Source organism: Salmo salar, chromosome 01 (genome assembly GCF_965601325.2).
Source record: "Salmo salar chromosome 01, fSalSal1, whole genome shotgun sequence".
Taxonomy (NCBI): domain Eukaryota; kingdom Metazoa; phylum Chordata; class Actinopteri; order Salmoniformes; family Salmonidae; genus Salmo; species Salmo salar.
This window is the reverse complement of record NC_138291.1, coordinates 16,803,838-16,818,644: the sequence shown is the minus strand read 5'-3', so window position 1 is coordinate 16,818,644 and position 14,807 is coordinate 16,803,838. Positions and strand designations below refer to the sequence as shown.

The 14,807-nt window shown below is 42.6% G+C and overlaps 1 protein-coding gene across 1 annotated transcript in view; it reads left to right on the top strand.

Moving 5' to 3' along the window:
* Window positions 1-10,284: 10,284 nt before the first annotated feature.
* The window catches only part of LOC106566892 (disintegrin and metalloproteinase domain-containing protein 17), a 35,931-nt gene continuing 31,408 nt past the window's right edge, over window positions 10,285-14,807 (top strand). Inside the window, exon 1 of the mRNA XM_014135492.3 lies at window positions 10,285-10,506. Coding sequence (XP_013990967.1) covers window positions 10,422-10,506 — 85 coding nt within the window. The 5' untranslated portion in view covers window positions 10,285-10,421. The remainder of the gene's footprint in view (window positions 10,507-14,807) is intronic.

The window sequence follows — 14,807 nt, the reverse complement described above, 5'->3', positions numbered from 1 at the left end:
CCCTCAAGCTGCATACTGGACCCTATTCCAACTAAACTACTGAAAGAGCTGCTTCCTGTGCTCGGCCCTTCTATGTTGAACATAATAAACAGCTCTCTATCCACCGGATGTGTACCAAGCTCACAAAAAGTGGCAGTAATAAAGCCTCTCTTGAAAAAGCCGAATCTTGACCCAGAAATTATAAAAAACTATCGGCCTATATCGAATCTTCCATTCCTCTCAAACATTTTTGAAAAAGCTGTTGCGCAGCAACTCACTGCCTTCCTGAAGACAAACAATGTATACGAAATGCTTCAGTCTGGTTTTAGACCCCATCATAGCACTGAGACTGCACTTGTGAAGGTGGTAAATGACCTTTTAATGACGTCAGACCGAGGCTCTGCATCTGTCCTCGTGCTCCTAGATCTTAGTGCTGCTTTTGATACCATCGACCACCACATTCTTTTGGAGAGATTGGAAACCCAAATTGGTCTACATGGACAAGTTCTGGCCTGGTTTAGATCTTATCTGTCGGAAAGATATCAGTTTGTCTCTGTGAATGGTTTGTCCTCTGACAAATCAATTGTAAATTTCGGTGTTCCTCAAGGTTCCGTTTTAGGACCACTATTGTTTTCACTATATATTTTACCTCTTGGGGATGTCATTCGAAAACATAATGTTAAATTTCACTGCTATGCGGACGACACACAGCTGTACATTTCAATGAAACATGGTGAAGCCCCAAAACTGCCCTCGCTAGAAGCCTGTGTTTCAGACATAAGGAAGTGGATGGCTGCAAACTTTCTACTTTTAAACTCAGACAAAACAGAGATGCTTGTTCTAGGTCCCAAGAAACAAAGAGATCTTCTGTTGAATCTGACAATTAATCTGGATGGTTGTACAGTCGTCTCAAATAAAACTGTGAAGCACCTCGGCGTTACTCTGGACCCTGATCTCTCTTTTGAAGAACATATCAAGACTGTTTCAAGGACAGCTTTTTTCCATCTACGTAACATTGCAAAAATCAGAAACTTTCTGTCCAAAAATGATGCAGAAAAATTCATCCATGCTTTTGTTACTTCTAGGCTGGACTACTGCAATGCTCTACTTTCCGGCTACCCGGATGAAGCACTAAACAAACTTCAGTTAGTGCTAAATACGGCTGCTAGAATCCTGACTAGAACCCAAAAATTTGATCATATTACTCCAGTGCTAGCCTCCCTACATTGGCTTCCTGTTAAGGCAAGGGCTGGTTTCAAGGTTTTACTGCTAACCTACAAAGCATTACATGGGCTTGCTCCTACCTATCTTTCCGATTTGGTCCTGCCGTACATACCTACACGTACGCTACGGTCACAAGACGCAGGCCTCCTAATTGTCCCTAGAATTTCTAAGCAAACGGCTGGAGGTAGGGCTTTCTCCTATAGAGCTCCATTTTTATGGAATGGTCTGCCTACCCATGTGAGAGACGCAGACTCAGTCTCAACCTTTAAGTCTTTACTGAAGACTTATCTCTTCAGTAGGTCCTATGATTAAGTATAGTCTGGCCCAGGAGTGTGAAGGTGAACGGAAAGGCTGGAGCAACGAACCACCCTTGCTGTCTCTGCCTTGCCGGTTCCCCTCTCTCCACTGGGATTCTCTGCCTCTCACCCTATTACAGGGGCTGAGTCACTGGCTTACTGGTGTTCTTCCATGCCGTCCATGGGAGGGGTGCGTCACTTGAGTGGGTTGAGTCACTGACGTGGTCTTCCTGTCTGGGTTGGCGCCCCCCCCCCCCCCTTGGGTTGTGCCGTGGCGGAGATCTTTTTGGGCTATACTCGGCCTTGTCTTAGGACGGTAAGTTGGTTGTTGGAGACATCCCTCTAGTGGTGTGGGGGCTGTGCTTTGGCAAAGTGGGTGGGGTTATATCCTGCCTGTTTGGCCCTGTCCGGGGGTATCATCGGATGGGGCCACAGTGTCTTCTGATCCCTCCTGTCTCAGCCTCCAGTATTTATGCTGCAGTAGTTTATGTGTCGGGGGGCTAGGGTCAGTCTGTTACATCTGGAGTATTTCTCTTGTCTTATCCGGTGTCCTGTGTGAATTTAAATATGCTCTCTCTAATTCTCTCTTTCTTTCTTTCTCTTGGAGGACCTGAGCCCTAGGACCATGCCTCAGGACTACCTGGCATGATGACTCCTTGCTGTCCCCAGTCCACTTGGCCATGCTGCTGCTCCAGTTTCAACTGTTCTGCCTGCGGCTATGGAACCCTGACCTGTTCACCGGACGTGCTTGTTGCACCCTCGACAACTACTATGATTATTATTATTTGACCATGCTGGTCATTTATGAACATTTTAACATCTTGACCATGTTCTGTTATAATATCCACCTGGCACAGCCAGAAGAGGACTGGCCACCCCTCATAGCCTGGTTCCTCTCTAGGTTTCTTCCTAGGTTTTTGGCCTTTCTAGGGAGTTTTTCCTAGGGAGTTTTTCCTAGCCACCGTGCTTCTTTCACATGCATTGCTTGCTGTTTGGGGTTTTAGGCTGGGTTTCTGTACAGCACTTTGAGATATCAGCTGATGTATGAAGGGCTATATAAATAAATTTGATTTGATTTGATTTGCTCCTGGTTGTAGCCTAATCGAAGGGAATTACTGACCCCACTAAATGGAATTTATTTGTCCACAATATGTTTCAGGGGATTTTAACTTTAGATTAAATGTGAATGTTTTGAGTTGTTCTCTTTAGAAGAATGAAATACTTACAGTGAACCAGCCTCATAGAACAATCACATGGATGATTTTACAACGATCACTGTCTCATAGGAACAGGTGTTATTTAGAGGCATTCAAAAACAATGACCACAGTAAAACCAAGAGCCAGCTAATTCACTCCTTCACACACCTGGCTTTCTGCCCATGCATCGAAGAGCGTGTTGTGGCTCTATAATATGCACAATGGTCTGGTTGGTACTGAAGAATTCCAGAGCTCACATACACAGAGTGTACAAAACATTAGGATCACCTTTCTAATATTGAGTTGCGCCCCTTTTGCCCTCAGAACAGCCTCAATTCGTCGGGGCATGGACTCTACAAGGTGACGAAAGCATTCCACAGAGATGCTGGCCCATGTTGACTCCAATGCTTTCCACAGTTGTGTCAAGTTGGCTGGATGTCCTTTGGGGACCATTCTTGACACACAGGAAACTGTTGAGTGTAAAAAACCCAGCAGCGTTGCAGTTCTTGACACACTCAAACCGGTGCGCCTGGCACCTACTACCATATCCCGTTCAAAGGCACTTAAATCTTTTGTCATTCACCCTCTGAATGGCAGACACACAATCCATGTCTCAATTGTCTCAAGTCTTAAAAATCCTTATTTACCTGTCTCCTCCCCTTCAACTACACTGATTGAAGTGAATTTAACAAGTGACATCAATAAGGGATCATATCTTTCACCTGAATTCACCTGGTCAGTCTATGTCAAGGAAACAGCAGGTGTTCCTAATGTTTATACAATCAATGTACATGATAAAGTGGGGGAATCCTTGTGCTGTGTGTGTGTGTGTGTGTGTGTGTGTGCTTGAATGCGTGTGTTCCCCGTGTGTGTGTGCTTGAATGCGTGTGTTCCCCAGTAGCACTACACTCCATTGGCTATGTGTAGAGGAAGGGTACAGATTCCAAACTTCAGAGATTTTTGCAATTCGTTCCAGTCATTGGCAGCAGAGAACTGGAAGGAAAGGCGGCCAAAGTAAGTGTTGCCTTTGGGGATGACCAGTGCAATATACCTGCTGGAGCGCGTGCTACGGGTGGGTGTTGCTATGGTGACCAGTGAGCTGAGATAAGGTGAGGCTTTACCTAGCAAAGACTTATAGATGACCTGGAGCCAGTGGGTTTGGCGACGGATATGTAGTGAGGGCCAGCCAACGAGAGCATACAGGTCGCAGTGGTGGGTAGTATATGGGGCTTTGGTGACAAAACGGATGGCACTGTGATAGACTACATCCAGTTTGCTGAGTAGAGTGTTGGGGGCTAATTTGTAAATTACATCGCCGAAGTCAAGGATCAGAAGGATAGTCAGTTTTACGAGGGTATGTTTGGCAGCATGAGTGAAGAAGGCTTTGTTGCGAAATAGGAAGCCGATTCTAGATTTAATTTTGGATTGGAGATGCTTAATGTGAGTCTGGAAGGAGAGTTTACAGTCTAACCAGACACCTAGGTATTTGTAGTTGTCCAAATATTCTAGGTCAGCACCATCCATAGTAGTGATGCTAGTCGGGCAGGAGGGTGCGGGCAGCAATCGGTTGAAGAGCATGCACTTAGTTTTACTAGCATTTAAAAGCAGTTGGAGGCCACGGAAGGAGTGTTGTACAGTGGGGGAAAAAAGTATTTGATCCCCTGCTGATTTTGTACGTTTGCCCACTTACAAGAAATGATCAGTCTATAATTTTAATGGTAGGTTTATTTGAACAGTGAGAGACAGAATAACAACAACAAAAATCCAGAAAAACGCATGTCAAAAATGTTATAAAATGATTTGCATTTTAATGAGGGAAATAAGTATTTGACCCCTCTGCAAAACATGACTTAGTACTTGGTGGCAAAACCCTTGTTGGCAATCACAGAGGTCAGACGTTTCTTGTAATTGGCCACCAGGTTTGCACACATCTCAGGAGGGATTTTGTTCTACTCCTCTTTGCAGATCTTCTCCAAGTCATTAAGGTTTCGAGGCTGACGTTTGGCAACTCGAACCTTCAGCTCCCTCCACAGATCTTCTATGGGATTAAGGTCTGGAGACTGGCTAGGCCACTCCAGGACCTTAATGTGCTTCTTATTGAGCCACTCCTTTGTTGCGTTGGCCGTCTGTTTTGGGTCATTGTCATGCTGGAATACCCATCCACGACCCATTTTCAATGCCCTGGCTGAGGGAAGTAGGTTCTCACCCAAGATTTGACGGTACATGGCCCCATCCATCGTCCCTTTGATGCGGTGAAGTTGTCCTGTCCCCTTAGCAGAAAAACACCCCCAAAGCATAATGTTTCCACCTCCATGTTTGACGGTGGAGATGGTGTTCTTGGGGTCATAGGCAGCATTCCTCCTCCAAACACGGCGAGTTGAGTTGATGCCAAAGAGCTCCATTTTGGTCTCATCTGACCACAATACTTTCACCAGTTGTCCTCTGAGTCATTCAGATGTTCATTGGCAAACTTCAGACGGGCATGTATATGTATTCTTGAGCAGGGGGACCTGCGGGCGCTGCAGTATTTCAGTCCTTCACGGCGTAGTGTGTTACCAATTGTTTTCTTGGTGACTATGGTCCCAGTTGCCTTGAGATCATTGACAAGATCCTCCCGTGTAGTTCTGGGCTGATTCCTCACCGTTCTCATGATCATTGCAACTCCATGAGGTGAGATCTTGCATGGAGCCCCAGGCCGAGGTATATTGACAGTTCTTTTGTGTTTCTTCCATTTGCGAATAATCGCACCAAATGTTGTCACCTTCTCACCAAGCTGCTTGGCGATGGTCTTGTAGCCCATTCCAGCCTTGTGTAGGTCTACAATCTTGTCCCTGACATCCTTGGAGAGCTCTTTGGTCTTGGCCATAGTGGAGAGTTTGGAATCTGATTGATTGATTGCTTCTGTGGACAGGTGTCTTTTTTACAGGTAACAAGCTGCGGTTAGGAGCACTGCCTTTAAGAGTGTGCTCCTAATCTCAGCTCGTTACCTGTATAAAAGACACCTGGGAGCCAGAAATCTTTCTGATTGAGAGGGGGTCAAATACTTATTTCCCTCATTAAAATTCAAATCAATTTATAACATTTTTGACATGCGTTTTTCTGGATATTTTTGTTGTTATTCTATCTCTCACTGTTCAAATAAACCTACCATTAAAATTATAGACGGATCCTTTCTTTGTCAGTGGGCAAACGTACAAAATCAGCAGGGGATCAAATACTTTTTTCCCCCACTGTATGGCGTTGAAGCTCGTTTGGAGGTTTGTTAACACAGTGTCCAAAGAAGGGCGGGATGTATACAGAACGCTGTCGTCTGCAAAGAGGTGGATCAGAGAATCATCAGCAGCAAGAGTAACATCATTGATATATATACACTGCTCAAAAAAATAAAGGGAACACTTAAACAACACAATGTAACTCCAAGTCAATCACACTTCTGTGAAATCAAACTGTCCACTTAGGAAGCAACACTGATTGACAATAAATGTCACATGCTGTTGTGCAAATGGAATAGACAACAGGTGGAACTTATAGGCAATTAGCAAGACACCCCCAATAAAGGAGTGGTTCTGCAGGTGGGGACCACAGACAACTTCTCAGTTCCTATGCTTCCTGGCTGATGTTTTGGTCACTTTTGAATGCTGGCGGTGCTTTCACTCTAGTGGTAGCATGAGACGGAGTCTACAACCGACACAAGTGGCTCAGGTAGTGCAGCTCATCCAGGATGGCACATCAATGCGAGCTGTGGCAAGAAGGTTTGCTGTGTCTGTCAGCGTAGTGTCCAGAGCATGGAGGCGCTACCAGGAGACAGGCCAGTACATCAGGAGACGTGGAGGAGGCCGTAGGAGGGCAACAACCCAGCAGCAGGACCGCTACCTCCGCCTTTGTGCAAGGAGGAGCAGGAGAAGCACTGCCAGAGCCCTGCAAAATGACCTCCAGCAGGCCACAAATGTGCATGTGTCTGCTCAAACGGTCAGAAACAGACTCCATGAGGGTGGTATGAGGGCCCGACGTCCACAGGTGGGGGTTGTGCTTACAGCCGAACACCGTGCAGGACATTTGGCATTTGCCAGAGAACACCAAGATTGGCAAATTCGCCACTGGCACCCTGTGTTGTTCACAGATGAAAGCAGGTTCACACTGAGCACGTGACAGACGTGACAGAGTCTGGAGACGCCGTGGAGAACCTTCTGCTGCCTGCAACATCCTCCAGCAAGACCGGTTTGGCGGTGGGTCAGTCATGGTGTGGGGTGACATTTCTTTGGGGGGCCGCACAGCCCTCCATGTGCTCGCCAGAGGTAGCCTGACTGCCATTAGGTACCGAGATGAGATCCTCAGACCCCTTGTGAGACCATATGCTGGTGCGGTTGGCCCTGGGTTCCTCCTAATGCAAGACAATGCTAGACCTCATGTGGCTGGAGTGTGTCAGCAGTTCCTGCAAGAGGAAGGCATTGATGCTATGGACTGGCCCGCCCGTTCCCCAGACCTGAATCCAATTGAGCACATCTGGGACATCATGTCTCGCTCCATCCACCAACGCCACGTTGCACCACAGACTGTCCAGGAGTTGGCGGATGCTTTAGTCCAGGTCTGGGAGGAGATCCCTCAGGAGACCATTCGCCACCTCATCAGGAGCATGCCCAGGCGTTGTAGGGAGGTCATACAGGCACGTGGAGGCCACACACACTACTGAGCCTCATTTTGACTTGTTTTAAGGACATTACATCAAAGTTGGATCAGCCTGTAGTGTGGTTTTCCACTTTAATTTTGAGTGTGACTCCAAATCCAGACCTCCATGGGTTGATAAATTGGATTTCCATTGATTATTTTTGTGTGATTTTGTTGTCAGCACATTCAACTATGTAAAGAAAAAAGTATTTAATAAGATTATTTCTTTCATTCAGATCTAGGATGTGTTGTTTAAGTGTTCCCTTTATTTTTTTGAGCAGTATATATATATATATATATACAGAGAAAAGAGTCGGCCCGAGAATTGAACCCTGTGGCACCCCCATAGAGACTGCCAGAGGTTCGGACAACAGGCCCTCCGATTTGACACACTGAACTCTATCTGAGAAGTAGTTAGTGAACCAGGCGAGGCAGTCATTTGAGAAGCAAAGGCTATTGAGTCTGCCGATAAGAATGTGGTGATTGACAGAGTCAAAAACCTTGGCCAGGTCGATGAAGACGGCTGCACAGTACTGTCTTTTATCGATGGCGGTTATGATATCGTTTAGGACCTTGAGCGTGGCAGAGGTGCACCCATGACCAGCTCCGAAACCAGATTGCATAGTAGAGAAGGTACGGTGGGATTCGAAATGGTCGTGATCTGTTTGCTTCAGAACAAAAGGCCCTGGATCTTGTGACTGGGTCATAACCTGGCCTTGGGTATTATCTTCACAAGGGACATACCTTTTAACTAATTATTCACCATAGATTTAAGTGACAACTCTTCATTTACATAATATGGCCTCTGACTTGATTGTCACCTGAGGCAATTAGCATAATATCCATTTTGATGTGTGCAGCGGCCATATATCTCCATAAAACCGGAGTGAATTAACCCGAGCTAACCCTTCATCATATGTTGCGTGTGTGTACCTGCGTGTTTGCATCTGTATGTGTGCACGTGTGTGTGTGTGGGGGGGGCGATGTGGAGAAGCCTACTAGACTGTTATCAAGCTGAAGTGATGATGTCCAATAGGCAGAATCCCAGCAGCTCAATAAGGACTATAGAGCAGAACCGTTAAGTACAGTATCATGTTCATAGTCATGGTACACTTTGTATAAGAGCTATTGAAGATTGAAAGACCCCCCCAAGAAAAATATAAACATTTCTACAAAAAAGCTATTGAAGATTGAAAGCCCCCCCCAAGAAAAATATAATCATTACTACAAAAAAAGCTATTGAAGATTGAAAACCCCCCCAAGAAAAATGTAAACATTTCTACAAAAAAACGCTATTCAAGATTGAAAGCTTTATTGTTTTATTCTTCTAAATTTTAACAACAAAAAAAAACCCTGTGGATTTTTCACCATCCTCCCCTGATTCAGAATATATCATGTTCATAGTCATGACATGCTTTGTGTAAGAGCTATTGAAGATTGAAATCAGCAGAAAATAAAATAATCAAAATGTCAACACAAAAAAAAACAGTGGATTTGTGTCCTTCCTCCCGATTCAGAATTAATCATTTTTTATAGTCATGGCACGTGTTGTGTAAGAGCTATTGAAGATTGAAATCATAAATCGTATTTATTTTTCACACAAAAAAAGGTGTGGGTTGTTCTCCATCCACCCCTGATTCAGAATATACCATCTTCATAGTCATGGCATTCAGTCATGTGTGTAGTGGTGCTTGGAGAAGTGGGTACCCTCAAATATTTTCAAAAACATTTACAAAACGCCCAGCGAAGCAAAGGTGCCCGGTGTGAAAGATTCGATGGGAAACAGTGACGTACACTCTGAATTATCTAAAATGATACATCCCATAGTGGTCTTTCACAGTCAGGCCAACTCAAGCTGTACTGTGAAACTAAGCTAATAGTAGTCCTACCATTGAAGCAGATAAATGTAAAAAAGCTTTCACTCTCAAAGTTACACTTTTTTAACAGAAAAAAACAACAAAATTGTATGTTTTAAGTCCATGACAATGCTTAAACCACATCAGGAGACCACTTTTGATGTCTGGAGAAATGTAGATTGTTTGTGTAGTTAATTGACGTGTGTAGGCATCTAGCACTGTTGTTTGGTTAACAGTGTTTCTGTAACACATGAGATGGAGTTTGCAAAATAAATGGCTAAGCTACCGGATTGATGCAAATAATCATGTCACTGACAGATCGGTGTAGGTTACTTTGTAGCTACGGTAGTTAACATTTAATAGAGAAGGTTTTTGGGAAAGCCTTTCCATCTACCAGAAAATGGTTAGGCCTATCATTGGCATTGCTATATTTTTCTATTCCTTAATTGTTTGAAACCTGAACATTTTACTTGATATGAGGCATGTCTTACCTTACTTGAAAGTAGCCTATAGACAAAATCCCACCATAGAAACATGGAGGAAAATATTTGTAGAAAGACTTACTCATATGCTTTCTCCTATTCTATTGATTTTCTTTCAACTTTCTTTCATTGTCTAGCAGCCAAAGGTATTATCATAGTCATTTTAGCAACCCATGATAGTAGTTGCATATTTCAATCTGCCCTCTTTCAAAATTTCGAACGGATATTTCCATCTCTGTCCATGAAACCCGGTGCACATTTTAGAACAGCGTTTTCCTGCAAATTGCATTTTGGAACGTTCACGCAAAAGCCCACTGCTGTCTGTATATTGCTGCGCCTAAAATGTGAAGAAATAATAGTTTATCAACGTTTAAGCTAAACGTTCTGATCTGTTCAATCAGCCTTATAAATTGAAACGGAGGATACCTCCACTACACTACTTTGGTACGCATCAGTGGGGATTAAGAAGTGAGTACATGCAAATGCCCACGGGAATAGTAAGTGGGTATATGGCGTATATCTGCCTATATCCTCAACTACACCAGTGATGGCATGATTGGTTCAACAGTTATTGACGAGAGAAAACCAGAATATCCAATATAAAACTAATTTTACCTCGGTGCTACACCTGCTCTGCCTAGCCTGGTTAACGGTTTCTGTTTTGACGTTAGTCATCAACAACTTGCAATAATGACACAGGTGGAGTAAGCTCTTTTAACGTCATGATGAAGTATCTGGTACTTGTGGCCTGTTTGGCTCCTTGTTGGGCCACTGAGGAAGAAACACGGGAAAATGACACAGAGTTCGGTGAGTAACGTTAACGGCTAGCTAGCTCGCAGACATGTTCTACGGTAGCAAGCTGTCAGTCAAATGTATGCAAATTAGGCTGTTAGTTAGCTACATCTTCAATTGCTAAAGTTTATGACGATAGTGTTTGCTAGATAACTCGTTTATTAGTTAACTAGACAGCTAACTTTTTAATGTTGTTAGCGAGTAAGATTTTCTTCGGGGACTTGCTAACCGATCTAGTTAGATGGAATGTCTGGTATTCAGCATCGTAGTAACGTGCATCATGCTAACGTGCATCATGAATCAAGACAGGGTGGCTATTCCTTTTCCAGTGGTGCCGGAGCAGTGTTAATCAATCCTAGTCTCATCACAGCTTGTGATTCAACTGAAATATTGTATGTTAGTTAGCTGAGTTAACTAGCTACAGATGTGTGGCACTGGCAGGGCTGGAACAAATACCTGCGGGTCCCCAGGATCAGATGAAGAATGCATTTGTTCCCAGTCTAGCTAGATAATTATGAACATCGCAATTCAATGTTTTACATAACCTGTAGTGATGTGCTGAAACAACAAACGTGTACGCATAGCTTTCCAGTGTTGACCACCCCTGAAATAATTAGTTAAATCAAGATTGGTATTTAGGTCCATTTTTTATTTAACTAGGCAAGTCAGTTAAGAACAAATTATTATTTACAATGACGGCCTAGGAACAGTGGGTTAACTGCCTTGTTCAGGGGCAGAATGACATTTTTACCTTGTCACCTCGGGTATTCGATCTAGCAAACTTTCGGTTACTGGCCCAACGCTCTAACCACTAAGCTACCTGCCGCCCATATAGACCCATAGTTTGAAATTGTCACAGGCTGAGGATGTCAATTAAGTACCTAGTTAAAATTTCAACCATGCTGAATTTGTTTTAATTAGGAAGGTGTGATGCTCTGACTAACCCCACAAAGACACTGTTGACAATCTATTTGTAGGCTGTGTGGCATTAAGGGCTCTCCACAGTGATTTCACAGTCTACACAACATTCTGCCTCGCAAAACTATGTAGAGCTACGCAAACTAAACTCTGTTGGATCTGTTTCATAGACTGTGTAGAGCCCTTTAGACAGGAAGGAACTAGCTACATGACAGCTTTCAAGAGGAAGTGAGAATCTTCCATTTTGGCTGTTCCATTTTGGCTGAAAGATTCATGGTAAAAATGTATTTTAGGCTACTAACTGTTACTCAGTGCTGCATCAATCCAATATTATTTGCCACAGAGCGAGTTGAGTATAGGCTACTGCAGAGGTCACTAAAAATAAACCAGGGTTTTGTTCCATCCCAGCACTAACACATCTGATTCAGCTAATCAGGAAGATCATGATTAATACATGAATCAGGTGTGTTACTGCTGGGTTAGAACCAAAGCCTGCACATTTGAAGCTCATTGGGACAAGGGTTGGTGACCACCGGTTACTGTACCAATGATATTGAATAATACCATTTTCACTTTATTGGTGTTACATAGAGGGAGTTCAGTCGTGTGTGTGTCTGTGTGTGTGTGTGTGTGTGTGTGTGTGTGTGTGTGTGTGTGTGTGTGTGTGTGTGTGTGTGTGTGTGTGTGTGTGTGTGTGTGTGCAGTACCAGTCAAAAGTTTGGAAACACCTAATCATTCCAGGGTTTTTCTTTATTTTTACTATTTTCTACATTGTAGAATAATAGTGAAGACATCAAAACTATGGAATCATGTAGTTACCAAATTAGTGTTAAACAAATGAAAATATATTTTATTTTTGAGATTGTTCAAGTAGCCATCCTTTGCCTTGATGACAGGATTGGAAACTTTTAGCATTCTCTCAACCAGCTTCATGAGGTAGCCACCTGGATGCATTTCAATTAACAGGTGTGCCTTGTTAATTTGTGGAAGTTCTTTCCTTAATGCATTTGAGACAATCAGTTGTGTTGTAACATGGTAGGGGTGGTATACAGAAGATAGCCCTATTTGGTAAAAGACCAAGTCCATATTATGGCAAGAACAGCTCAAATAAGCAAAGAGAAACGACAGTCCATCATTACTTTAAGACATGAAGGTCAGTCAATCTGGAAAAGTTCAAGAACTTTGAAAGTTTCTTCATGTGCCGTCGCAAAAACCATCAAGCACTACGATTAAATTGGCTCTCATGAAGACCACCACAGGAAAGGAAGACCCAGAGTTACCTCTGCTGCAGAGGATAAGTTCATTAGAGTTAACTGCCCAAATAGAGTTGCAGAACAAATAAATTCTTCAGAGTTAAAGTAACAGACATATCTCAACATAAACTGTTCAGAGGAGACTGCGTTAATCAGGCCTTCATGGTCGTATTGCTGCAATATGTTAATCGAGGTAATATGTACATGTAGTTAGAGTTATTAAAGTGACTAATAACAGAGAGTAGTAGCAGCAGGGTAAAAGAGGGGGGGGGGGGGGGGCAATGCAAATAGTCTGGGTAGCAATTTGATTAGATGTTCAGGAGTGTTATGGCTTGGGGGTAGAATCTGTTTAGAAGCCTCTTGAACCTGGACTTGGCACTCCGGTACTGCTTGCCGTGCAGTAGCAGAGAGAACATGACTAGGGTGGTTGGAGTCTTTGACAATTTTTAGGGCCTTCCTCTAACACCGCCTGGTATAGAGGTCCTGGATGGCAGGAAGCTTGGCCCCAGTGATGTACTGGGCCGTACTCACTACCCTCTGTAGTGCCTTGCGGTCAGAGGCCAAGCAGTTGTCATACCAGTCAGTGATGCAACCTGTCAGGTTGGAAAAGCAGCCAACAAGTGCTCAGCATACGTGGGAACTCCTTCAAGATTATTGGAAAAGCATTCCAGGTGAAGCTGTTTGAGAGAATGCCAAGAGTGTGCAAAGCTGTCATCAAAGCAAAGGGTGGCTACTTTGAAGAATGTCAAATGTAAAATATATTTAGATTTATTTAACACTTTCTTTAGTTTTTTTTGGTTACTACATGATTCCATATGTGTTATTTCATAGTTTGTCTTCATTATTATTGTACAATGTAAAAATAGTAAAAATAAATAAAACCCTTGAATGAGTACCGTAATTTCCGGACTATAAGCCGCAACTTTTTTCCCACGCTTTGAACCTCGCGGCTTAAACAATGACGCGGCTAATATATGGATTTTTCCCGCTTTCAATTTTTTTTCCTCCAAAGAAAAACACATTCTGTGACGTGATCAGTTTTTTGGCGGCATGAAGCTTTCATTAGACCAATGAAATTGCCGAACGGGTTAAGGTCAAACAACTTTTTTCTTTACTGTTTAGATTAAATCGAGCGCTCTCAAACTTCCCATTATTCTGATTACGGTAGTCATTTTTTCACCCTCATCATTGCAAAGACACGGAGAAATGCATATGATGCAGCTTTCAAGTTGAAGGCGATTGATCTGACTGTTGGAAAAGGAAATAGAGCTGCTGCACGGGAGCTTGGTCTTAATGAGTCGATGATAAGACGTTGGAAACAGCAGCGTGAGGAATTGACTTAGTGCAAAAAGACAACTAAAGCTTACTGCTAATGTTTTATTTTTGTTACAAGCCGTGTTTCGTTAAAGCCTGTGTAAAGTTCATTGGTTTCAATGTACCGGTAGACATGTGCGGCTTATTTATGTTCAAAATAATATATTTTTTAAAATTCAGTGGGTGCGGCTTATATTCAGGTGCGCTCAATAGTCCGGAAATTACGGTAGATGTGTCCATACTTTTGACTTATACTGGTATGTATGTATAGACTAGAGGTCGACCGATTATGATTTTTCAACGCCGCTACCGATTATTGGAGGACCAAAAAAGCCGATACCGATTAATCAGCCTATTTATTTGTAATTTTAGTATTTTTTTGTTATTTTTTTAATTTAAATATATATATATTTTTTTTTCAACAAACAACAAAAAAAGTTTTTTTGTTATTTCTTTATTTGTAATAATGACAATTACAACAATACTGAATTAACACTTATTTTAATATAATACATCAATAAAATCAATTTAGCCTCAAATAAATAATGAAACATGTTCAATTTGATTTAAATAATGCAAAAACAAAGTGTTGGAGAAGAAGGTAAAAGTGCAATATGTGCCATGTAAGAAAGCTAACGTTTAAGTTCCTTGCTCAGAACATGAGAACATATGAAAGCTGTTGGTTCCTTTTAACATGAGTCTTCAATATTCCCAGGTAAGATGTTTTAGGTTGTAGTTATTATAGGACTATTTCTCTATATACGATTTGTATTTCATATACCTTTGACTATTGGATGTTCTTATAGGCACTTTAGTATTGCCAGTGTAACA